A 27,365-nucleotide genomic window follows, 5' to 3' on the forward strand; every position below is an offset into this window, starting at 1 on the left:
CCCCTTTCAACCACATTCACATACAGTTCAGCACTGTTAATTACATTGTTCTTCTAGTTTGCTAGCTGCCAGAACGCAACACAGAAATGGATTGGCTTTTTTTCTTTTTTTTTTTAACCAATTGCTTCCTTTTTTAAAAGTTTTTATTAATAAAACCAATCAGCATACAATATGAACATCCTTTTTTTTTTCATTACATAGTTGTATACTCATCATCATGATCATTTCTTAGAACATTTGCATCAATTCAGAAAAAGGAATAAAAAGAAAACAGAAAGAAATTCATATATACCATACTTCTTACCCCTCCCTTTCATTGATCACTAGCATTTCATGGATTGGCTTTTAATAAAAAGGGATTTATTTCATTAAAAATGTATAGTTCTTCAGAGGAAAGGCAACCAACAACTTTCAACTGAGGTTCTTTCTTACATGGGAAGGGACAGGGTGATCTCTGCTGGCCTTCTCTCCAGGCCTCTGGGTTCCAACAACTTTCCCAGGGTGATTGCTTTCTGCATCTCCAAAGACCTGGGCTGAGCTGCGAGTGCTGAGGTGAGGTATGCTGAGCTGCTTTGGCTGCACTAAGTTGAGTCTCGTTTAAGCACCAGCCAATTAAATCAAATATCGTTCATTGCAGCAGGCACGCCTCCTAGCCAACTACAGATGTAATCAGCCACAGATGAGGTTCACATGCCATTGGCTCATGTCCATGGCAGTAGAACTAGGCACCTTCACCTGGCCAAGTTGACACCTGAATCTAACTACCACATATACCCAGAATAACATGCTACCCTCTATCCATTTCCAAACATTTAAGTTCAACCTAGCTAAAAATTCTACACACATTAAGCCACTTCCCCCATTCTCTAGCTTCATTCTATCTTCTAGTAACCTATATTCTAGAATTTATGACTATGAATTTTCATGTTATAATTAGTTCATATTAGTGAGATCATACAATATTTGTCCTTTTGTGTCTGACTTGTTTCACTCAGTATCGTGTCCTAAGTTTGTCACATGCTTCAGAACTTCATTCCTTCCTTCTTACTGCTGAATAATATTCCATCATATGTAGATACCACATTTTGTATATCCATTCATCAGTTGATGGACACTTGGCCATTGTGAATAATGCTGCTATGCACACTAGTGTGCAATGTCTGAGTCCTGCTCTCAGGTCCTCTAGTTATATACCGAGTAGCAGGGTTGCCAGGTCGTAAGGCAGCTCTATATTTAGTTTTCTTAGGAACCGCCAAACCATTCTCCACAGTGGCTGTACCATTTTACATTCCCACCAGCAGTGGGAATAAGCATTCCTATTTTTCCACATCCTTTCCAACACTCGTAATTTCGTTTGTTTAATAGCAGTCATTCTAGTAAGTGTAAAATTATATCTCGATGTGGTTTTGATTTGCATTTCCCGAATAGCTAGTGAAGATGAGCGTGTATTCATGTGTTTTTTAACCGCTTGTATTTCCTCTTTGGAAAAATGTTTATTCATGTCTTCTGTCCATTTTTAAATTGGGTTGTTTGCCTTTTTATTGAATTGAGTTGTAAGACTTCTTTATATAGTCTGGCTATCAAATCCTTATCTGATATGTGGTTTCCAAATATTCTCTCCCATTGAGTCAGCTGCCTTTTTATCCTTTTGGCAAAGTTCTTTGAAGCACAGAAGTATTCAGTTTTGAGGAGGTCCCAGTTATCTATTTTTTTCTTTCACTGTTTGTGCTTTGGGTGTAAAGTCAAAGAAACTCTTCCTGTCACTAAGTCTTGAAGATGTTTCCTTATTTTTTCTCCTAGGAGTTTTATGGTATTGGCTCCTATATTTAGGTCTTTGATCCATTTTGAGTTAATTTTTGTATAGCGTGTCAGGTATTGGTTCTTTTTCATTCTTTTGAATATGGATATCCAGTTCTCCCAGCACCATTTATTGAAGAGACTCTTCTGTCCCGATTGAGTGGATTTGGGGGCTTTTGTCAAAAATCAATTGACCATAGACCTGAGGGTCTATTTCTGAACTCTCAATTTGATTCCATTGATCAATATGTCTATCTCTATCAGTAGTGGGCAGTTTTAACCACTGAGCTCTATAATATGCTAAGTCAGGAAGTGCAAATCCTCCCACTTTTTTTCTTTCTTTTCTAGATATTTTGAGCTATGTGAGGCCCCTTTCTCTTCCAAATAAATTTGAGAACTAGCTTTTCTGTTTCTGCAAAGTAAATTGTTTGAATTTTGGTTGGTATTGCATTGACTCTGTAGATTAATTTGGGTAGAATTCACATCTTAAAGACATTTAGTCTCCCAATCCATTAACACAGAATGGCTTTCCATTTATTTAGGTCTTCTTTGATTTCTGTTAGCAATGTTTTGTAGTTTTCTGTGTACAGGTCCTTTACATCCTTGGTTATGTTTATTTTTTAGTATTGGATTATTTTAGTTGTTATTTTGAATGGAATTTTTTTCTTGATTACCTCCTTGGATAGCACATTACTACTGTATAGAAACCTTACTGATTTTTGCATTTTGATCTTGTATCCTGTCACTTTGCTAATCTCATTTATTAGCTCAAGTAGGCTTGTCATAGTTTTTTCAGCATTTTCTAATTATAGGAACATGTCGTCTGTGATAGTGAGAGTTACACTTCTTTCCAATTTGGATGCTTTTATTTCTTTTTCTTGCCTGATTGCTCTAGCTAGAACTTCTAGCACAATGTGGAATAATAGTGGTGACAGTGGACATCCTTGTCTTGTTCCGGATCTTAGAGGGAAAGCTTTAAGTCTCTCACCGTTGAATACATTGTTAGCTATGGGTTTTTCATATATGCCCTTTATAAGTTTGAGGAAGTTTCCTTTGATTCCTACCTTTTGAAATGTTTTTATCAAAAAAAGGTAATGAATTTCGTCAAATGTCTTTCCTGCATCAATCTAGATAGTTCTGTGGTTTTCTCTATTTGTTAATGTGGTGTATTGCATTAATTTATTTTCTTGTGTTGAACCACCTTTGCATACCTGTGATAAAACCCACTTGGTCATGGTGTGTAATTCTTTTAATTAGAATTAAAAGTGCCCTTGGATTCAATTTGCATGTATTTTGATGAGGATTTTTGCATCTGTATTCATTAGAGAGATAGGTCTGTAGTTTTCTTTTCTTGTAGTACTTGGTATTAGGGTGATATTGGCTTCATAGAATGAATTAGATAGTGTTCTTTTTTCTTCACTTTTTTGGAATTTTTGAGTGGGAGTGGTGTTAATTCTTCTTGAAATGCTTGGTGAAATTTGTCTGTGAAGCCATCTGGTCCTGGGCTTTTCTTTATTGGGAAGTTTTTGATAACTGATTTAATCTCTGCTTGTGATTGATCAGCTGAGATCTTCTACTTGTTCTCGAGACGGTGTAGGTTGTTTGCGTTTTCTAAGGAATTGTCCATTTCATCTAAGTTGTCTAGTTTGTTGGCATATAGTTATTCATAGTATCCTCTTTTGATTTTTTTATTTCTTCAGGGTCCGTGGTAATGAACCCCTTCTCATTTCTGATTTTGTTTGCATCTTCTCTTTTTGTCTTTGTCAGTCTAGCTAAGAGTTTGTCGATTTTATTGCTCTTTTCAAAGAATCAGCTTTTGGTTTTATTGATTCTCTCTTTTTTTTTTATTGTTCTCCATTTCATTTATTTCCAATTCAATCTGTGTTTTCTTTCCTTCTGCTTGCTTTGGGATTAGTGTGCTGTTCTTTCACTAGTTTCTCCAGTTGTTCAGTTAGGTCTTTGGTTTTAGTTCTTTCTTCCTTTTTAAAGTAGGCGTTTAGGGTTATAAATTTCCCTCTCAGCGCTGCCTTCATTGCATCTTCTAAGTTTTGATATGTTGTGTTCTCGTTTTCATTCATCTCGAGATGCTTACTGATTTCTCTTGTATTTCTTCTTTGACCCACTGATTGTTTAAGAGCATGTTGTTTCATCTGCATATATTTGTGAAATGTCCGATTATCTTGTTGTTACTGATTTCCAGCTTCATTCCATTACAATCAGTAAAAGCGCTGTTCTGTCTAGGTGTTCTATTGAAAAGAATACTGTGCTGAAGTCTCCCACGTTTATTGTAGAGCTATTTATTATTCCTCCTTCAGTGTTTCCTTCATCTACTTTGGGGGACCTTGATTAGGCGTATAAATATTTATGATTATTATTTCTTCTTGGTGAATTGCCCTTTTAATATATAGTGTACTTCTTTGCCTCTGATAGCGTGTTTGCATTTAAAGTCTATTTTGTCTGATACTAGTTTTGCTGCTCCAGCTTTTTTGTTATTGTTGCTGCTTTCATGAAGTATCTTTTTCCATCCACTTACTTTCAACCTATTTGTATCTTTGGATCTAAAATGACTCTTTTGTAAACAGCATATAGATAGATCTTTTTTTTTTTTTATCCATTCTGCCAATCTGTGTCTTTTGATTGGGGAGTTTAATCCATTAACATTCAGTGTTAAATTGTTGTAAAACCCAGCCTTCAAACACTTTATCCTTTGACTTTTATTTGTGAGATCTATTGTTTTTCTTGCTTGTTATCCTCACTGACAATGATCATTTCTATACTCTCCTCCAAGCCTCTCTCCTGTCTTCTTCTCTTTTCCAGTCAGCAGAACTCCCTTTACTACTTCTTGCAGAGCAGTTCCCTTTTTTAACAGACTCTCTTCACTTTTGTTTACCTGTGAATATCTTAAACTCTTCCCTCACTTTTGAAGGATAGTTTGCTAGATAAAGAATTCTTGACTGGCAGTTTTTCTCTTTCAGTATCATAAATATATTATACTACTTCCTTCTTGCTCCATGGTGCCTGATGAGTAGTCGACATTTAACCATATGTGGCTTTCTTTGTGTGTGGTGGATTGCTTTTCTCTTGCTGCCTTCAGGATTCTCTCTTCTCTTTGCATTTGACAGTCTGATTAGCATGTGTCTAGGATTTGGATTTATTGTATTTGGAGTATGTTGGGCTTCTATGATTTGCATATTTATGTCTTTTATCAGGGTTGGGGAATTTTCAGCCATTATTTCCTTAAATATTCTTCCTGGCCCTTTACCTTCCTCTTCTCCATCTGGGACACCTATGATTTGTGTATTTGTGCACTTTGTGTTGTCAGTCATTTCCCTAAGACCCAATTCCAGTTTTTTCATTTTTTTTTCCATTTGTCCTTTTGTTTGTTTGAATTTGGTTGCTTTGTCCTCCAGTTTGCTGATCCTTTCTTCTGCTACTTCAAATCTGCTGGTGTGTGTCTCTGGTGTATTTTAAATTTCATCTACAGTTTATTTCATTTCTGTAAAACCTATTTTTCTAGGTTTCTTTAAAATTCTTCTTTATACTCTCCTTGTGTCCTCTTAATATCCTTCATCTCTTTAACTGTCTTGTTGAAATTATTTAGATTTGTTTGAACATCTTTGATTAATTGTTCCAAATTCTATGTCTCCTCCAGATTTAAAGTTGATCATTTGGATTGGCCATATCTTCCTGTTTCTTAATGTGTCTTGCTGATAGTGTACTTCTTTGTCTCTTATAACATGTTTGCATTTAAAGTCTATTTTGTCTGATGCTGGTTTCACTTTTTTTTTCTTTTTCTTTTTGTTTTTTGCTGATTTCTGAGCATCTGCTTATCTTGATAGGATTACTTTGAAAGTTGGTTTCCCTCTCTTTTCTAAGATTTTGTTGTTGATTGGGTTTATGTTGAAGGTCTCCTTTGGCACTTGGCTTGTCAATATTTCCCAGCCAAACCAGCGCCAGGGTCTCTCACAGTGTGTGCAAACCATTCCAAAGGGCCTTAGGGAGAGGGTCAGGCAGTGGAGCTTCCCACACTGCACCTTCCCAGCCTTTCCAGCAGATGATGCTCTTTGGAAACCTATTCCCACAGCCCACCTGTCCCAGACGGCAGCAGCTAGCTGGGTAGGGTCCAGCCAGACCCCAGGCTGCTGGCCTCAGGAGTAAGGGATGGGCACGGGGGGCCAGGGTGGATCTTCATCACGCACCCAACTCTGTTGGTGGAAATGGTGGAGCCGCAAGCACCCTGGGCTCCTGCGTGGAAAGGTTCAAGTCTGCAGGACACAGAGAGTCACCACCACCAGTCAACTGTTCAATTAGGACTGTTTTGCCTCCCCCTCTTTTCACCCGAGACTGCTGCAGCTCTCTGGGTGAGAATCGGACTGCCGGCCTCGGGGGTAGTGGATGGGCACCTGGAGCTGCTGTGGAGCTTGGTCACTTCTGTTAAGCTGCTATTTGTGGAAATGGTAGAGCTGCTGGTTCCTGGGAAAGACTCTAGGTTGTGGGAACGTGAGGGTTAACTTTGCTGGCCAACAATTGAACCAAGACTAGCTGAGAGGCCCAGCTGCTGGTCAAGGGGGGGCGGGTAGAGGATGGGCATGGTCGAAGTCACTCAGCACAATTTCTCAATCGTAATTTCTCCATTTTTTTATCCAGCTCTTCCTTATGTGTTGCAGTGGTCCTCCCCTGGTCTCCCGAGCCCCCACACCACTGCTTTGGACAGTTTCTGCCTGTTCTCTAGGTATTTTTGGTGGAGGGATGAGTTCTACCTGTCCTTATTCCACCATCTTGCCAGAAGTCTCCCTTAACACCTATTCTTTATATATATATATATATATATATATATATATATATATATATATATCTTCATTGAGAAATCTTCACACACATACATTCCATACATGGTGTACCATCAGTGGCTCACAATATCATCACACAGTTGTGTATTCATCGCTGTGATCATTTTTTAGAACATTTGCATCACTCCAGAAAAAGAAATAAAAAGAAAAAAACTCGCACATACCATGCACCTTACCCCTCCCTCTCATTGACAACTAATATTTCCATTTACCCAATTTATTTTACCCTTTGTCCCCCCATTATTTATTTTTTTGCCCATATTTTTTTATTCATCTGTCCATACCCTGGATAAAAGGAGCATCAGACACAAGGTTTTCACAATCACACAGTCACATAATAAAAGTTGTATCTTTATACAATCATCTTCAAGAATCAAGGCTATTGGAACACAGTTCTACAGTTTCAGGCACTTCTGTCCAGCCATTCCAACACACCATAAACTAAAAAGGGATTTCTATATAATGCATAAGAATAACCTCCAGGATAACCTTAACTCCATTTAAAATCTCTCAGCCACTGAAATTTTGTCTCATTTCTCTCCTCCCCTTTTTGGTCAAGAAGGCTTTCTCAATCCCTTGATGCCAGGTCCTGGCTCATCCTGGGGTTTCTGTCCCATGTTGCCAGGGAGATTTATATACCTGGGAGTCATGTCCCATGTCAAGGGGAGGGCAGTGAGTTCACCTGCAAAGTTGACATAGAGAGAGGCCACATCTGAGCAACAAAAGAGGTTCTCAGAGGTGACTTTTAGGCCTAATTTTAAGTAGACTTAGCCTATCCTTTGCAGGAATAAGTTTCATAGGAACGAACCCCAAGATCGAAGGCTTGGCCTATTGATTTGGGTTGTCCCTACTGCTTGCAAGAATATCAGGAATTCTCCAAATGGGGAATTTGAATATTTCCTCCTTTCTCCCCAGTCCCCCAAGGGGACTTTGCAAATACTTCTTTATTCACTGGCCAAATTACTCTGGGATATATTGGGGCATCACACTAACCTGGACAAACCAACAAAATCTCACGCCCTAGTCAAGATTCCCTGTACTTACGGTGTTCAACTAAACTGACCATACAAGTTAAATCAAGGAAATGCGCTACTCAAAACTATAAATTTTGCACCAAATAAGCATCTCTCCCTTTAGTCTTACACAGAAGCTGAAGTTTTAAAATATGCACGTTTTCATCTTTTACTCTGTATTTTCATTTACGTTCGTCCTATCCAAATTACCCTCATTCATATCTCTACTTAAAGTCTGATCAGTTTTTCAACTTTTTTAACAGTTCCTATATTAACACCCATTCTTAGCGCTTTTAAGCATATACCCGGGAATGGAATGCTGGGCCATATGGTAATTCTGTGTTTAACATTCAGGGAACTGTCAATCTGATTTCTGCAGTGGCCGCACCATTTTACATTCCTACCAGCCATGCACAGAGGTTCTGTTTTTCTTATCAGCACTTGCTGTTTTCCTTTTCTGTTGTTATTGTGGCCGCCCTGGTAGGTATGAGGCGGTACCCAGCACGCTGTTGCCTCAGGGCTTTGCACTTGCTGTTCTCTCTGCCTTAGAAGCTTTTCCCAGTGTCCACATAGCTCCCCCCTTACTGCCATCAGACCTCTGCCCACCGTGACCTCCCTGGAGGTCTTCCCAGACCATCCCATAGGATGTTGCACCTGTCGTTGCCCCCACATTCCCAGGCCCTTCCTTTGCCTCACTTTCCTCTGTAGCACATGCGACCATCCAGTGTGCTGTCTCTACTTGTGCTGTTTGGTTTGTCTGTCTCTCTCTCTGCCTGTCAGGCCCGTGAAGATTTTGTCTATTTTGTTCAGTGCTGTATCCTCAGTACCTAAAACAGCATCTTGCACTTCGTGGGTCCTCCCCAAATACTTCTTCAATGGATGAAGTTTAAGAGAGCAGAGGCAAATTGTGAGGTCCCAGAATCATGGGATCACGGGAGCCAGGGGGCCTTAAAAAAAAAAACAACCCCTTGTGTAGGGTGGGCCATGGTGGCACAGGGGCAGAGCTCTCACCTGCCATGCCGAAGACCCGGGTTCGATTCCTGGTGCCTACCCACACGAAAAAAAATACTGTCTCATGTAACCACCCCAGCTCAGGCCAACATCACTGCCCACTGCCCAAGGTCTCCTTGTCCACCTGTACACTCAACTTGCCTTTTTTTGTAAAGCCAGTTTTATTGAAGTATAATTTATATGCAGTAAACTTCATCAGTTAGTGTCCAGTTTTGACAGTCACATGCATTTAGGAAACTGTTACACAATCAAAATTTAAAACAGTCCCATCACCCCCAAAAGCAGATCCCTTAGCCTCTTCTCCCACCCCAGTCCCTGGCAACCACAGTTCTGATTTCTATTCCTACAGTTTTGACTTCTCCAGAATGTCATTTATTGGAATCATGTAGTAGATAGCCTTTTGAGGCTGGCTTCTTTCACTTAAGCAATGCTTTTTGAGATTTGTCCATGTTATTGCATGTATATAGTTTGTTTCTTTTTATGGCTGAGACCTATCCCATTGTAGGGATGTGCCCCAGTGGCACCATTCACCGGCTGAAGGACATTAGAGTTGTTTCCCGTTGGGGAGATTATGAATACAGAACCTGGCTTCTCCTAATTCTCTTGTGAAGGGCCCCATGCTAGCCCTTGAGATCTTCCATTTACAGGTGGCAGGAATTCAGACACCTGAAGACCTCTGGACAGGTGAACCTGTCCTTGTCGGTTCACCATCCTAGTTAATTTCCCTTGCACACACCCATTTGATCTGTAGTCCTCTTAAAATGGGGTGTTTGTAGCTGAACCCATTGTTCAGAGCCCAGCAGAGTCTCTAATACACAGTAGGATGAATTAATTCTCCAAGTGTGATTGAAAGCTGCAAAACTGAGATGGATTGGCTCCTGCGCTGGACAATATGCTACGGTTGATATCGTTCAACTTGAAATTAAACCTTTGACATTTTATTATAGTGGCCACATCATGTTGTTAATTCAGCAGATTTATTGGGAAAGCAGGCAATGGGTTTATGGGCCCAGGAATATTCTGTTGCCTTGATTTTCACATCTTATCATGAATTTGATCAGTGTGACATCCACATATTCCAGTCAGGAAGGAGGACCCAGGCCTGGGGCCCAGCACACCTCCAAAATGAACACAGTGTAGGCGTGAGTCCATCCTCAAGGACTTGTCTACAGAGGGCCCTATAGTAAATATTTTGGGCTTTGTGGCCACTTACAGTCTCTGTTTCATATTCTTCTCTTTCTCTTCTCTTCTTAAGCTCTTTTTCTCTGACCCTCCTCCTCCTCTCCCTTCCCTCTCTCGCCCTCCCCTGTCCTTGTTCATCAAACCTTTAAAAATGTAAAACCCAATCTTAGCTCACAGGCCAAACAAAAACAAGCCGCAGGCTGGATCTGCCAGCACTCAGTAGTTTGCGAATCCTTGGTGGTGTGTCTTTCGCAATTATCTTACCAGAGACTTCGACAAATGCCTTGATGATGGAAACTCAGGTGCATACGACATCTACTTTGTTTTCCTGAAATAATGGTCTAGAATATAACCAAGGAAATGAGGTCAGTCTCGTGTGACTTGTCTGAAAAAAAAACCATGCTGGCTGCTAGCAATCTTTGCCTCTTTTTCTTTGTGGAATCGCTCTTGGGTAATAAGTGGCATTTCTCCTTCTTTTCTGGTAAATGATGGTCTGACTCAGCCATGTCAGTCTTTGGGTTCCTATCCAGCCCTGCCACCGTCCGCAACACTGCCTTGTAGCATGCTCCCCTTTGCTCTCTTCGTCCCCTGAATGTCACCCATCCACATCAGACACCTCGACCTCTGTCAGCAACGGGGGCTCTCGCAGTCTCTCAACTCGGCTTGGGTTTTCTCTTGTCATTGCTCCTGCTTTTTGCAAGTCAAAGATCATTCTGGACAGAAAAGACAGGCACAAAATAGGAGTTTATCATCAACAGTATATCATTGGCTGAAAGCAGCACTCCCATCCCTTCCTTATTCATTTCACTTTTCAAGTGAGCCTTTTGGGGAATCCTAAACATTTTCTGGATCTCACTTCATCTCATTTTGGCTTTGGCTTCCTGGTGCCATTCATCCATCAGTGCCACCCAGAGGCTCATAGACGTGAGTGATTTGTGCACCCACCCTGGTTTCTTCTCTTCTTGAAATTTTGAACTTGCACAGTCAGAGGGAAGGAAGGAGCAGGAAGAGGAAGGGGAACAGCCTTTTATCTGCCGATAAGCAGTTACCTCTTTGAGCTGCAGCACACCAGCTCGACACTCACCTGCACCCCTGTCACCCATGCTCACCTGTGCCCATTGGCTATCAGGACGGTGTGAAAGGCCCACCCTGAGCTGCACCACCTGCAGTGCACACAGGAGGTGGCGGCCCTGCCCTGCACACAGTAGGCCCTCCTTAAAAATCAACACGCCTAGATTGAAATACTAGTGAACAATGAAAGGGTGTGGTAAGGGGTATAGAAAAAAAATAGGGGGAACAAAGGTTAAAATCTATTGAGTAGATGGAAATACTAGTGATCAATGAGAGGGAGGGGTAAGGAGTTTGGCGTGTGTGAGTTTTTTTTTTTTTCTTTTTATTTCTTTTTCTGGAGTGATGCAAATGTTCTAAAAAATAATCATGGTGATGAATATACTACTATGTGATGATATTGTGAACCACTGACTGTATACCGTACACAGAACATTTGTATGGTAAGGATGTTCATGTTTGTATGTTGTTTTTTTGTCTTTTTTAAAAATTTATTTATTAATTAAAAAAATTCAACAAATGAACTAAAACATTAACATGTGATCATTCCGTTCTACATATATAATCAGTAATTCACAATATCATCACTTAGTTGCATATTCATCATTTCTTAGAACATTTGCATCAGTTCAGAAAAAGAAATAAAAAGACAACAGAAAAAGAAATAAAACGAAACCAGAAAAATAAAGGATTATACATACCATACCCCTTACCCCTCCCTCTCATTGATCACTAGTATTTCCATCTACTCAATAGATTTTAACCTTTGTTCCCCCTATTATTTATTTTTATTCCATATATTCTACTCGTCTGTTGACAAGGTAAATAAAAGGAGCATCAGACACAAGGTTTTCACAATCACACAGTCACACTGTGAAAGCTGTATCATTATACAATCATCATCAAGAAACATGGCTACTGGAACACAGCTCTACATTTTCAGGCAGTTCCCTCCAGCCTCTCCATTACATCTTGAATAACAAGGTGATATCTACTTGATGCGTAAGAATAACCTCCAGGATAACCTCTCGACTTTGTTTGGAATCTCTCAGGCATTGACACTTTGCCTCATTTCACTCTTCCCCCTTTTGGTCGAGAAGTTTTCTCAATCCCTTGATGCTGAATCTCAGCCCATTCTAGGGTTTTTCTCAATCCCTTGATGCTGAGTCTCAGCTCATTCTTAGGATTTCTGTCCCACGTTGCCAGGAAGGTCCACACCCCTGGGAGTCATGTCCCATGTAGACAGGGGGAGGGTGGTGTGTTTGCTTGTTGTGTTGGCTGGAGAGAGGCCACATCTGAGCAACAAAAGAGGCTCTCTCTTGGGGGTGACTCTTAGGCCGAATATTAAGTAGGTTTGAGCTATCCTTTGTGGGGTTAAGTTTCATATGAATGAACCCCAAGATTGGGGGTTCAGCCTATTGTTTTGGTTGTCCACACTGCTTGTGAGAATATGAAGAATTCTCCACTTGAGGAAGTTGAATTTTCCCCCTTTCTCACCATTCATCCAATGGGACTTTGAACAGCAGGATTTTTAATTGGAGAGAGAAGGAAACGTGGCTTGGGGAAGGTGAAGTTGAAGCATCCTAGACAGGCAAAAGCCAAGCAGAAAGGCCACTGCGGGAGTCTGCTGGGAGAGCGGTGGGCAGAGAGGGCCTTCTCATCTGCACAGCACAGCTGCTGGCAGGCACTGTGTGTGCTCTGCAAGGACAGAGGGACCCAGCCTGTCATCCTGGAGCTCACACTCGAGCAAGGAGAGACTGGCGGCAAGCAAATGAACAAACGAGAGAATTTCAGGTGGAGAGAAGAGCCTCTGCAGGAGATAGGGTGGTTGTGATACAGAGATACTGCAGGGCCAGGGGTGGGGAGGTGCTTTAGGTCAGGCAGCCAGGAGAGGCTGACCAGGAAGTGGTATCTGAACAACCTGAAGAGGGAGAAAAGTCCAACCTTGCAAAGAACGGAAGAAAATTCTTCCAGGCAGAAGAAGGAACTTCAGGCTCAGAGAGAAAGAATTAAAAGTATTTAAGGGAAGTTGGACATAGAATTACCATATGGCCTGGAAATTCCCCTTCTAGGTCGATGTCCCAGAGAATTGGAAACAGAGACTCAAACAGACACTTGTACACCTGGGTTCATAGCAGCTTTATTCACAGTAGCCAAAAGATGGGCTCCACCCGTGTCCATCAGCAGATGAGTGGATAATCAAAGTGTGGTCTTTCCATACAAGGGAACATTATTCAGCTGTACTAAGGAATGAAGTTCTGATAACACGCTGCCACACAGGTGAATTTTGAAAACATCAGACTGAATGAAATGTCGGACATAAAGGGACAAATATCGCATGATCGCACTTATATGAAATCATCAGAATAAACAAACTCATAGAGATAGGAAGTGAATCAGAAGTTATGAGAGCCAGGGAGGTGGGGGAACTGGGGAGTGATCGCTTAATGGGGACAAAATTTCTATTTGGGGTGATGGAAAAGTTTCAGTGTTGATGGTAGCACAACGTTGTGGATGTAATTAGTACCACTGAATTGTGCACTTAAAATGGGAAGGTTTGGGTTGTTTATATGTTACCACAATAAAATTTAAAAAAAAAACAAAGTTTAAGGGACAAAAAAGGCAGCCAGCAAACTGGAACGATGCGGGTGCCAGGCCTTACACGTGGGCTGCCCTGCCCCTGGGGGGCTCGGGATAGGCTGACAGGCTCTCGTGCGTGCTTTAACCAGGTCCCTGCTGGTCCCTGTGGGAGGCGGTTGCAGGGCCCAGTGGGGACAGCACAGTGGTTTGGGCAGAGGAGACGGTGAGAAGCAGAAGGATTTCGGAGGTGGGCACTGAGGTGCTGTCAGTGGTCAAGGGTGACTTCTAGGTGTCTGGACCCAAGCCGGTTGATGGGCAGAGATGGCGGATCCTGGGAGAAGAAGAAGTTGGAGCAGGTGGGAACAATGGCCAAAGCTGAGTTAAAAGCCATGGAACTGGTTGAGATCACCAAGAAGTGAATGTGGGTAGCCAGAGATCCGGGGACAAGCCCCAAAGAAGCTTAGGCCGCCAGCTGCATGAGGGGGCAGGTAGGGCAGATGGGCAGAAGACACTGGACGTTACTGGAGGCAGCACAGTGCGGGGAGAGGGCGAACTCAGATGGGCCTGGGTTTCCGTCCTGAATCCCGACCGCCTGCGTAACCTTGGGCAACTTGGCTTGGAAGACTGGAAGCCAGTCGCGAGTGCAGCCTGGTGGGAGGCAGAGGCTCCAGGGCTGGTCTGCGGCTACATCTGCACCACCTGCTGCTGTGCCCACTGCTCCAGGAACAGCCGTGACGCCTCCTCTGTTATTATTATTATTTCTGATCAACAGAATAACATAAAAGACTTGAAGCTGTTACACTGAATTCCGAGCATCCCAGATAAGACCAGGTCAGGCGCTTTGGGAGGAAGATTCCTTGAGCTCTGTGGTGTTCATGGAACCTGGAAGTCAGGGCATTGATTCAGGCTAGGGGTGGGAGAAGGATGAGAAGCTAGACCAAGTCTCGGGTGTTACCCGGTGCATCTCCTTGGCCTGGGTCCCTCTCGCCAACAACACCTGGGGAGGTGAGCTCCAGTTCTAAGGAGCAGCCGGTTCCTGGACCTCCACCTCCAAGATGGGCTGCCGTGTCCAAGCCATCACCTACACCTTCCCCTGAGCAAATGCCTTCTCTCCTTCCACCCCCCACCCCCTGCATGCTCTTTTCATGTCTTTTCTCCTTCTTTTCTCGTACTTTTTCCTTTGCTTTCTGCTCTGCCTATTCTCCGATTTTCCTTCGGTGGCCTCTGCGGCGGGATCTCAGGCCCCTTGCTTCAAGACCTGCCGCTCCAACCGGGTCGCCCCCTGCGCCTGCCCCCGCCACGGAGCCTCTGCCAGTGGCCTGACTCTGGCCGCCCGAGTACTGGGCCCTTGCCGGGAAAGTGTGTGTGACCGGACGGTGCCCGGCTGTCCCCTGCAGGCCGGGCCCAGGCCCTGCTCCCTGCAGAATCGAGGCCCCCATGGGTTCCCCGTGGCCGAGGCGTCCTGGAGGAGCAGAGATGGGGGGGCGGTGGGGAGGCAGGGGTGTGAGGGGGTCCCCGCCCCGCAGTGCGGGCTCCAGCTGACACTTGGCTCCACGGAACCGGCTGGGGACACAAGGGCCGGTGGGTCAGGAGGCATTGCCAGTGCTGCTCTTTCAGGGGGACACCGCAGGGGCCTCGGGGCTGTGGGTCTCCAGGGCAGCGTGGAGAACAGCCTGTTCCGAGAGGACGTCCTCTAACCCAGAACCCCCAGAGGAGAGAAAATGAGCCCCGAGCTTCCCACCCTCTGCCCTGGAAGGGGCCCCAGGGCTTTGGCCTGTAGATGGGCCAATTCAGAACCCAATTATTTCCTTCCTAGAGGCAGGGGGAAGGGAAGGAGAGGGAGTAGATTCTCTCAGGGAACCATGAGTCCTGCACCTGATCCTCAATGATCTAAGGATGCATTAGGGGCGCTGCTCTGCCTTCGCACCTGTGGACCCTCAAGGAAGGGAGAAGGTGGGTCCCTGTCCTCAGGGGGTTTGATCTTGGTGGAGAAATAAGATAACATACCAAGTGTTAAACACGTTAAGAGAAATAGAAAGAGAAAAAAGAAATAATTGAGTGCATGTTTAGGAAAAGGCGATAGGTGAGACATAGGTGGGTAGGTAGGTGGATGGATGGATGGATGGATGGATGGATGGATGGATGGATGGATGGATGGATGAATGGATAGAATGATACAGCAAATGTGGCAAATCATTAAAATTGGTGAATCCAGGTTTCTGGGCAGATTCTCTGTGCCGGTTTTGTATTATTTTTGCAAATGTAAGTTTGAAATTATTTCAAAATTCAAAGTTAAGAAAAAAAAAGTTTGAGGGAAAAGAAATGATTGGCCAGAGGAGCCTGCAAGTCTAAAAGAAGGTGACATTTGGACTGCGCTTGCAGCTGAAGCAGATTTAGAATGTGGGACGACTGGGGGTGCCTGTTGCGGGGGGAGCAGAGGGTACAACCCAGGCATCAAACATTGCATAAGCAAAGGGAGACTTGTCCTAGCAGGGAACTTCTGCCCTGGAAACTGCCCGGCTCCTGGCATTCCAAAGGCCCTGGGAGACCCACAGCTTGCCTTCCAGAGCCCAGAAGGCTGAGGCCCAGCCCTGCCCCTGAGCCCTGAGAAGCCTGGCCACTGAAGCCACCGAGCACTCGCATCCAACCAGAGAACAGACTCTGCCTCTCGGATACTGGCCCTGTGGGGAGTGGTTGGCCAGAGAACCTTGGGCATACTGCCTGCAGTAAATGGGAGCTCCTGTGAGCCTGTCAGAGCTGTCAGGGAAGGTCTGTGGCAGCTGTGGCAAGGGCCAGTAGAGCTCGCAGATGATATATAGGTGCTGGTTTTGGAAGAAACCTCTTTCCACAGCTCGTTGCAAGGTGAGGCCCTTTGTCAGCTGTACTGGTCTAGTACTGGGAGACTGAATGCCCACAGAGAAGTTGTGCTCACTCTGCTTCATCAGGCCATTGAAGGAAGCAACTCTCCTGCTCAAGATCTTTCTATGGCTCCCCAGTGTCCATCAGATCATGATTCTTTGCCCTGATATCTAAGGTCCTCCGTTATCTGAAGGGCTGTGATAAGTATAGAAGTGGGAAGGGACCTAAAACTCATCTAATTCATCCCTAACCTGTCGGTTTCTTTCATCATAACACTGAGAAGCAGTTGTCTCCCCTCTGCCTTTATGTTTCTAAAAATGAGGAATTCTCTCTTTCATAAGACAGCTTTAGTTGTTAGAAAGTATCTAAACTTACCCCAAAACTGTCTTCCTGTACTTTTACACATTGGTTTATATTTGATCCTATGGATTTTCCCTCCTTCCACATGATGACTCCAGAATATTGCTATTTTTCCACGTTAAACCACACAACTCTGTCCCAACCCAGGACACTTTCTTCTGGAAGTGGTCTAGTTTGTCAGTTTCCCTGATAAAGTATAGAGCCTAAAACTGAATAGTGTTTTAGATGTGGCTTCGTCTACATAGAGAATTGGATCCACCCCCTCCCTTATTCTGAGCCCTATACTCCTTTTAATGCATCCAGAGATCAGATTTTCACTTTGATCCACCACAGCAGTATGTTGCTTATATTAAGTTAGCAGTCAAAGAAAATGCCTGTCATTTTTCACAAGCGCGTTTTGAGTCACATCTCCCCTATCTTCTACCTGGGCTGCTGAGGTTTAGACCCTAAATATAGGAAATCCCCTTTATTCCTTTCAGATTTCATTTTCAGCTTAACCCAGCAGTCTCGTCTGTGGAAATCATTTGGATTCTGACTCTGTTTGGGATCCAGAGCCTGAGCCAGGGAGACAGACCTGCCAAGTCTGCAGTCCAGCCCTGGACTTGCTGGTTGAGGGACCTTGGGAGAGCCTTGATTTCCTCACCTGTAAAATGGGCAGATGTGATCAATAATAACTCTCCCCTATTCATGGGTAAAAAGTTATAGGAGTTTATGAGTTAAACCATGTAACCTGCTTAGCCCAGGGCCTGCAGGAAGCACTTATTAGCTACCGCTTTCTCGATGATTATAACCATTGCCACTGCTAAGTCAGAATAATTAGGAGCAATGGGCCTTCTCCTTCCTCATTATTTTAAAAATGTCTCCTCCTTACCTGAACGCTTCCAGGCCCCATTGTTCTTTGTTCATCCCAGGCCCTTGCTCCCAGCATCCCTGGGTCTGGGGTGCCCTTGCCTCTCTCCTCCCACCTGTCTAGGTTTAAAACCTCTGCATTGCCTTTGATGCTTCTCTCTGCTGTGAGACTTTTACAGCTCACCTTGTCACCGGTTCTTTCCATTTTTACTTCCATCTTCCCGGCTGGGGCCTTTATTACTTACTTCACTTCTGTGTGGTGAATAGCTTCCTGAGCCAGCTACCCTGCTCTGTCCCCACCCAGCTCCGATCCAGCTCTCACACCTCTCCTGGGCCAGTCTTCCTCCCTCCTTGGCCGCTCAGAAGCCCCCTGCCCTTCCACACCCAGCCGCACCCCTCTCGGGCTGCATCCCCCACTGCTCCCCTCCGGCCAAGCCAGGCTGCACACACACACTCGGACTTGGTGACTTTCCACCCTGGGGATGTCCCTCTTGCCCTTCCTTAGCCTGGAAGCCCCCCCCCCCACACACACACACCCCTCCTGCCGTCTGGCATCCCCAGCACCGTGCAGCACCATCTAGGGGGTCCAGGCTGGGCTTTAGGGATAGGCCGACTTGGGTTGGAACCAAGTGATAGGACCTTTAGCGAGCTGTTGGCTTAGCCTTACCCAGCATCTAGAAATGGGAGGAGCCACAGGTGTCCCCCAGAGTTTGAGAGAGACATGTAAGTCGCATGGGGAAGTACCTGGGACAGATATTCCTAGCTTCCTCTAAGAAGGCTTCCCCGAGCAGCATCTCAGTTTAAAGGGCTTTCTCCTTCCTTTCAACATTTATGGCTGAGAAGTTTTACAATTTTCATCTGTATGTACACACGCACACTGGGCCCATAGTTATAAACTCATGGCATATCATTTTATGTTGCTTAAGAGACTTTTAAGGGTTTTTGCATAAGCTTGTGCAATTAGTCCATCGGCCTAAAGAAACATTTCTGGGATGAATCGAAATCCTGCCCTTCACACGTCCTACCTCTAGGCCCCGATGCATTCTAGAGTATCCAGCCTGTGTGGCTTTCTATTGCCTGGGCCCCTGGACTGCTGACCACCAGACCCCCTGAGCACAGCCACGTCCAGTTCAGCATCTTACACAAGATTTGGGTTTCTCTCTAATTTTTATTGCGGTAACCTCTACAACCTAAATTTTCCCATTTTAACCACTTTCAAGTATACAATTCAGTTGTGTTAATTATAATCCCAGTGTTGTGCTACCATCACTCCCTAAACTTTTCCGTCACCCCATTTTTATATTTTTATATCCCGTATAATTACTCACCAAATAATGGCAACCTGGAGGAACTCAGTAAATGTGTTGACTCTTCCCCAGAGGTCTGGCTGCACCCAGTAGGCCAGCATTCTCCCAGAGCCATGGAGAAGCAGGGTAAAGCACTGCAGTCCCCCAGAGGAAATCTGAAGGAAAGAGAATGGACTGGGAAAGTTCTGGAAGCAGAGCCTAGAACGAGGTCCAAGGACTTGTCAAGGGGAAGCTGTAGGCACTGTGTCTCAAGAAGAGATTATTTTGAAATAAACTTTTTTACTTCTTTCTCGCAGCATCTCTTGTATGAGATTCCGTCTTTATTTTTTTTGCTTTTTTTCTAATTATGGTAAAATACACATAGTATAAAATTAACATGAAATTTGTCATTTAAATCATTTTTAAGCATACAATTCAGTGTGCATTTAGTATATTCAGTGTTGTACAACGACTGCCTCTGTCTGGTTCCAAAATCTTTTCATCACCCCAAAAGGAAACCCTGTACCCACTAAGCAGCCTGTGTCCATTTCTCCCCTCCCCATAGCCCCTGCCAACCACTGATCTGCTTTCTGTCTGTTTGAATTTGCCTATTCTGGGTATGGTTTATTGATGGAATCATACAATATGTGGTCTTTGTGTCTGACTTATTTTATTCAGCATGTTTTCGAAGTTCATCACATTGTAGTATGTTTCAGTGCTTCGTTCCTTTTTATGGCTGAATAATACTCTATTGTGCAGATGTGCCACATTTTGTTTTCCCATTTATCAGTGGATGGCCCTTTGGGTTGTTTTTGCTTTTTGGCTACTGTGAATAATGCTTCTATGAACTTTGTGTGTGTAAGTATCCACCTGAGCCCCTGTTTTCAATTCTTTGGGGTCTTTTCCTAGGAGGGAAATTGCTGGGTCATATAAGTCTATGTTTAGCTAACCAAGTCACTGCCAAACTGTTTTCCACAGCAGCTGCACCTTATAAATTCCCACCAACAGGGCACAAGAATTCCAATTTTTCCACATCCTTTCCATCCTAGTAGGTGTGAAATGGTATCTCCTTGTGGTTTTGATTTGCAGTTCCCTAATGACTAATGGTATTAAAGTGCCTTTCCATGTGCTTATTGGCCATTTGTAGGTCTTCTTTGGAGAAATGTCAACTCGAGGTCTTTGCCCATTTTAATTGGGTTTGTCTTTTGTCATTGAGGTATAAATCATATATTCTGGAGACAAACCCTAACTAGGTACTTGCAAATGTATATTTTATAGATTCTGGATACTATACCCTTATCAGATACATGATTTGCCAGTATTTTTCCTTCTTGACTGCATGATCAGCCACCTGGGCCGGGCAGAACCCCTTATTGTAGGGGAAGAGAGAAAGGAAGCAATGAAGGTGGGCCATGGTGGCTCAGCAGGCAAGAATGCTCACCTGCCATGCCAGAGGACCCAGGTTTGATTCCCAGTGCCTGCTCATGTAAAAAAAAAAAAAAACAAAAAAAAAAACCTTAGAGCATTTTGGGTTGCCACAGTGGCTCAGCAGGCAAGAATGCTCGCCTGCCATGCCAGAGGGAAAGGAAGCAATGACTCTGTCCTTGCACTGGGGGGGGGGGGAGAGTACCTAGCTTGCTGGGGAAAGAAAGTTGTGCTGTTAAAAAGTTTGGTTTGGTAGGGAGAAAAAAAAATACATGGAAAAGTAGCCTTAAGACCGCATCCCCAAATTTATATAAACCAGGTATAAAAGAATGTATCTTGACAAAAGCTGGAAATAACCTGTTTTATATCATGTATGAAAAGAAACCCCAGATAGATTAAAAAACCCAACTGCACAAAGCAGCAGTAAAATGTTTGGGAGAAAACCTGAGAGTCTATTTGTAGAACCCAGGGTAGGAGAAGCCTTAAGTAAACCTAGAAATTGCAAAAGGTAAGACAGGCATGCTTAACTATGTAAAGGCAGTCAACAAACTGTGAGAACCTAGAAGCTCTCAAACGCGCTGGTACTCAGAGAAACACCAGTTAATGAAGAAATATCACTTTACATCTATCAGCTGGCAAAAATTAAAAGAAGCAATAGCATCTTTTGTTTTATACATTGTCAGTGGAACTGTGAATTGTTGGAGCTTTTCGAGGAAGTAATGTGGCAGTCTTCGCACCCTGATTTGAACAAACCGGAAAAAAAATCGTTTTTAGACAATTAGGGAAATGTGAATACTAACTGGCTATTTAATGATAAGAGACTTATCTTTTAAAATTTTCGGTATGATAATAAGTATTATGGTTATTTTTTAAAGATTCCTTTTTCCTTTTTTTTTTTAAGACATTCATACTGAAATATTTACTTGTAAAATGACATGAAATAACACCTGGGGGGTTATTTTGGTGTAATCTGGGGAAGGAGAGGTCAGTGGCTGAAGGTAAAGATCACAGATTAGCATCAGCCAAACTGCATCCCTCAGGACAAGTCCAGGCTGGCACCTGGTTTTGTAGATCAAGTTGCATTGGAATTCAGCCACACTCGTTCATTTGCATATTTTTCAGCGCTAGGCAGGGCTGAGTAGTTGCAGCGGGGGCCATGGAGCCTGGAGAGCCTAAAATATTTCCTGACCGGCCCTTCACAGAAAATGCTTGCCAACTCCTGATTGAGAAGAAACATGTTATCAGACCCGTCTTTGTATTTGCCTGTTTGGACTTCTCCATAATACAAAGCAATTAAAAAAAAAATCTTTGACCCAGTCATCTCACTCCTAGGAAATCCCTTCGGAAATACAAAGCACCAGTAAATAAGGCTATGTGGCTAAGAGTGTTTGCTGAATCATAGTTTACAGTAGCATGAGACGGGAAATGAATGAACCTGTCACCAGAAAGGGAAGGCTTGTGTAAACTCACATCCGCCCACACCTTGCGCTATTACATTGTCTTTTTAACCGAACTAGAGTTTAACCCGTCTACTTGGAGAACTTCCCATGAGGTGTTTTTTGAGTAGGAAATGCATGGCAGTCTCTGGGAGTGCAAGGGTAGTTTGGTGGGAGAATTCACACCTGTATACGGGAGACCCGGCTTCGAGTCCCAGCCCATTCACTTCCCAAACAAACAAGCAAAACAAATGAAAAACCAAACAAAAAATTCAACAGATGGTACTGCAATAAGGGGATACTCACAAGGAAAGAGAATGAAATGTGACCCGGCCGTATAGCACACACACACACAATCTCATTTTTATAGAAGGATGACAAAATTCAGCCCTTCTATACCTAAGTGTGTGCGTGTGTGTGTAGGATACATAATAGCATATTATCAAAACAATAATACCAAAAACAAGCGTAATAGGTTGTTAACGTGGGGTGGGTAGAATGATGTCTGAGAAAGGGAGGGAAGCAAAACTGAAAAAAGGAAAATGCTGGACTTAAAAAAATAGCCTACGGAGTGGTGCAACAGTGGCTCAGTGGCAGCGTTCTCGCCTGCCATGCTAGAGACCCGGGTTCGATTCCCGGTGCCTGCCCATACCAAAAAAAAAAAAATGGCCCATGCTAGATTTCAGTGATAATTGCATAACTGTAAACTGACTGAAAAATCTTGAGTTGTCTCCTAAAAACAAGTGAATTATACCTCAATAAAGCTGCAAAAAAAAAAAAAAATAGCCAACGTGATATAATCCCACTTATGGTTTATGGACATTATATTCACATCTATAGGTTCTTTGTTAAATTAAGAAGAGATTTAGGATTTTAAAATGAACCGGAAAGGAGCAAATCCTTTTCGTGTCCTTTGATGTAATTGCGGAAATAAAGGGCACTTTGGGCAGCAGTTGGAAAATGCCAGAGTGGGGAAACCGAGGAGACCCAAGGGACCGCTGCTGGCCCACCAGGGCTCCGGGGAAGGGCTTCGGGGTGAGATGGGGCGGCCGGATGGTCTCAGGCCACAATCGCTTTCAGATCTGAGCCTCTTCCTCCTGCTCCCAGAGGAATAATGTTTCCCCGGGGAGTGAAAAGCATCTCTTTGTGCAGCCTGTAATTGGCATGCTGCTGTGCCAAGCGAGGGAGTGGCAGGCGGCCGCAGCAGCTGGGCCCAGCCAATACCAGGCAGCAAATCCTGCCCCCTCGGGACAGTCTGGGCCAGCTGGCCTGGGAGCGCTGCCCACCGCTGCCCCCCCCCAGGGGGCCTCTGCACAGGGACCGCTGGTAGCGGGGGTGCAGGGGGGTTTGCTGATGGAGGGCAGGGGGTGGGGGCGATTGGAGAAAGGGGAGGGGCGGGGTGCCAGGGGAGGTCTCGGGCCTCCCTCTGAGGCTTTTTCATCTCTTCCTCCCTCCCCTCCCCCCTCTTGTTTTTCAGACCGTCAGCATCAATAAGGCCATTAATACGCAGGAAGTGGCTGTCAAGGAAAAACACGCCAGAAATATCCTTTTGGATGTCTCTTGGAAGACCTAGCCCCCAGTGGGGTCAAGTGGCAGGGACTGAAGTCGGGGTGAGGCGTCCTTGCTTCCTTCCAGGAAGGGGAGCCCCTGCCGGCCAGGTCCCCGCAGGTTTGGGCAGCAGCGGGCTCTTGGAACTGATGCCAGAGCCCCCAGAGCGTCAGGGAGCAGGGGACCGGAGAAGCCACCCACCGGTCCTTTCAGCTCACCTGTTCCGCTTCCCTGGGATTCAAGTGTTGGAACAGGACAGTCATTTGAAATTCCTGTCCTTGGGGCCCAGGAGGGATTGTCACCTGTGATAGATACTCCGGGCCCTGCGCCTTTTCCATGGGGGATGTCATCCCCTTTGCTGAGCATGAAATTAAAAACAAAAAAGGTCTCAGCTGTGGCGATTGGCCTTTATGCTGACTATAGGGATTCAGCAATGGGACTCAGATCCGCGCCCCACCCCCCGCCCACCAGCAGGTTCAGCCAGCGCCAGAAGGGGGAGACGTCGAGCACCTCAAAGCGGGGCCGGCAAACCGGTGACCTGAAAGTTCTTTGCCACACCAAGTGGGCGGAGACCCCTGGCAGCCAGCCCTCCAGGTGGAGGGCTTTGTAGAGAAGAGCAAGCAGCATCTCGGCCAGTGGATCCCGTGGGCAGGCAGATGGATCCCATTGGGCAGGCAGGCGGATCCCGTGGGCATGCAGGCGGATCCCGTGGGCAGGCAGGCGGATCCCGTGGGCATGCAGGCGGATCCCGTGGGCATGCAGGCGGATCCCATAGGCATGCAGGTGGATCCCGTGGGCAGGCAGGAGCCAGAGCACTTCATCCCCAGAGGCAGAAGGAGAGAGGCCACCGGGCCAAGCGGGAGCTGGGGTGGAGTTCAGAGCAGGTGGCGTGTGGGCATGTCGTGGTTGCTGTGTGTTGAAGCCCTCCAGGCTCTGCCCGTGGACGAGAGCGTGACGGGTAGATGCCCAGTGCCTGGACGTTGCTAGGCTCAGGGACTATTGCTGGAAGGATGGCCTGACTGCTTTGTTCTGGAGTGAAAGCTGCCTGCCTTTAAGGGGAAGTTGCTTTGGTTGGAATTAGAAAGGGCTTTGCTGCAGGGCGGAGGCTCTAGACCTCTCCAGGGGAGCAACCTGGAAATCTGGCCTGGCAGTGAGCCTTCTGTTACGGTTTGCTAAAGCTGCTGGAATGCAGTATAGCAGAAATGGATTGGCTTTTACAATGGGGATTTATTAGTTCACAAATTTACAGCTCTAAGGCCATGAAAATGTCCCAGTTAAGACATCAACAGGACAGTGCCTCCTCTGAAGAAAGGCCGCTGGCATCTGGAGTTCCTCCATCCTGTGGGAAGGCACGTGGCCAGCATTAGCTGGTCCTTCTCTCAGGCTTCGCTTCTGGTTTCAGTGGCTTTCTCCAGAATGTCTCTGGACTTCTGTCTAAACTCTCTGGGCCTTTACTGACTTGTATCCTCTCACATAGGACTCCAGCAAAGAATTAAGATCCACGTTGAATTAGGTGGGTCACATCTCCATGGAAACAATACAAGCCAAAGGTCCCACCCACGATAGGTCGACACCCACAGGCTTTTCTGGGGGGCCTAAAAGATTCAAACCAGCACACCTATCCCCAGAAAGGCCGGTTCCCTTGCTTTGCTGCATCACGTTTTGTCCCTTATCACGATTCAGAACAAACCAAAAACCCTTTATTATAAGTGGCCCAGTTGATTTTCTCAGAAGAAATTACCCCAGTCCTGACCTCTGCCTTCCAAGAATGTGTGATCAGTAGCACAAGAGATGAAGTAAGAGAGGGACATTTATCAGAGGTCAGTGTGCTCGGGTGGCTCAGAGAGGACCAAGGCTGCAGTGACCCATCCCCAGCCTGCCCTTCCAGGGAGACTTCCTCCACCGATGGAGGGCACCCTGGAAGCAAGATTCCGGAATCCTGCCTCTGGAGCTCTCTGGTTTGCTCTGGAGCCTTGAGTGGGTCCTGCGGGGCCCTCTGGGAGCCTTTGGTCTCTTGTCTGCCAAATGAAAGAGTTGCTTGAAGATTTCAAAGATCTGACATTCTGTGAGTGTCTCTGATTGACAGTTTCTAAATGACTGGATAAATGTTGTAAAGATCGACTGCAAACAATGGGAGTTTTAAATGCCTGCTTAAAGATATCACAAAACATCTTTTTCTTTACTGATTTTGTTTAAGGTCATCAGCTGCCCTAGATACCAAAGTAATCAGCATTTGGAGGTCTGAGGTCGGAAATGCTGTTCAGACAGCGCCTTGTCACTGCAGAGTGGGTGGTCCCTGCCATGGTGTCCACCAGCTCCTGGGACTGGGACCTGAGTATTATTTTCCTTTATATTCCCTGAGCATCTTTTAAAGTGCCTGACATATCATTGGTGCATGAAAATACTTATAAAATCAACAAATGACAAAAAAATTCCCCTTTCCCCTAGCAATGTCAGGGTGACTGGCCCGGTGCCTAGTCTGGCTTTTCTTTGGGCTGACCGCTCACTGGTAACCAGGACTGGCCCATGAGAAGTCAGGACGTAAGGTAGGGAGCTGCCCTTCTGTTCGAGGGGCTGTGCAGTAGGTGAAACTATAAATTATTTCAGAAACAACTCTCAGACTAAAAACTGATTTCAGCTTCCAGACCTCAAACTCTGGGTTCAAGCGCACCCCTCTCCAAATGCAAATTTGAATCTAAGGCAGGAACTTTCCGGTGCCTTCCAGTGCAGAAGCAAAACAACATGTGTTTTGTTTGTTTTTGTTTTTTATTTTCACATGTGTTTTGGATGAGTCCTTTAGTTTCTGACCAGGGGATGAGTCTTCCTGCCCTAAATGAACCTGTGATTCCCACCTGAGCTGTACCAGTTTAAAACTACTATGTACCCCAGAAAAGCCGTGTTTTAATCCTGATCCAATCGTGTGGGCCAGACCTATATTGTTTAGGGTGGGAAACCTTGATTGGATTGTTTCCATGGAGATGTGACTCCACCCATTCAAGGTGGGCCTTGATTAGTTTACTGGAATCCTTTAAAAGGGAAAACATTTTGGAGAAAGTTCAGAACCAACAAGAGACCCCAACATTTGGAGATGCAGAAAGAAAACGCCCCTGGAGAAGTTGTTTAAAACCAGAAGCCAAAGGACCAGCAGACACCAGCCAGCCACGTGCCTTCCCAGCTAACAGAGATGTTCTGGGCCCATCGGCATTCTTGGGTCAAGGTATCTTTCTTTGGATGTCTTAGTTTGGATATTTTTATGGCCTTAGAACTGTAAACTTGTAACTTAATGCCTTCCCTTTTTAAAAGCTGTTCCATTTCTGCTATATTGCATTCAGGCAGCTTTAACAAACCAAAACATGAGCCTTGATACAGGTGCTTCAAGTTGCAGGTGAAGACGATACTGACTATTGATGGTGCCCAGTGACCAGGTCTCTAAGGCCTGTTCAGATGACTACAAAAGCGAAATCGTCCACTCCCCCCAAATAGGTCTCAGTAATTGCCAAGATCCGGAGGGCTAAGCTTAACACCACTCTAGCCAGATGGGCATTTATTGCATGCGAACTGTGGCAGGCACCTTATGATGGTGGGTGCATTTTGAATTAGATCTTGGGAGGGAGTGTCCACAGGAGCCCAGAATACAGGGAATTCGAGGTGTTGGGGAGCTGGAGGTACCTGAATAGGGCCAGGAAGGTTTAGGGAAGACATGGGGGATATTAAGAGTAATTTTAAGTTTGGAGAATGGATGTTTTAAACAAAGACTCCTGCTTTCAAGGCAAGAGTGGAGCCACCTGAATGGGGGAGGATTTTGAGGTGTTGCTTTGAAGAGAAACTGAGAGAAGAGTCAGTGGGCTGGGTGCAGGGATCCCCAACTGGACCTAGGGTCCTTGATGAAGAGCTGATTACACCCTCTCTCTTAAAATGTCCCCAAGGGTCTCACCACAAACTCAGTAATACTCAGGAAGGGGAGAGAATGTCTGCAGACCAGGATCACTGCTGGTCCAGGGCACATTTGTGCAAGTTAAAAAAGATGCCACCCCAACCCCTACCAACGCTTTGATCCATGGGGAAATTGTCCAATAAAACTGATAGTATTAGAGCATGACA

General features: G+C 44.9%; 1 protein-coding gene across 5 annotated transcripts in view; it reads left to right on the forward strand.

Annotated features, from left to right (window-relative positions):
- The window catches only part of HIP1 (huntingtin interacting protein 1), a 154,802-nt gene that overhangs the window by 84,865 nt on the left and 42,572 nt on the right, over positions 1-27,365 (forward strand). For all 5 annotated transcript variants that reach the window (XM_077140922.1, XM_077140919.1, XM_077140920.1 and 2 more), the window contains exon 2: positions 23,194-23,257. In XM_077140922.1, coding sequence (XP_076997037.1) covers positions 23,194-23,257 — 64 coding nt within the window. The remainder of the gene's footprint in view (positions 1-23,193; positions 23,258-27,365) is intronic.

The sequence above is a fragment of the Tamandua tetradactyla genome, chromosome 23, assembly GCF_023851605.1.
Source record: "Tamandua tetradactyla isolate mTamTet1 chromosome 23, mTamTet1.pri, whole genome shotgun sequence".
In the NCBI taxonomy this organism is placed as follows: Eukaryota; Metazoa; Chordata; class Mammalia; order Pilosa; family Myrmecophagidae; genus Tamandua; species Tamandua tetradactyla.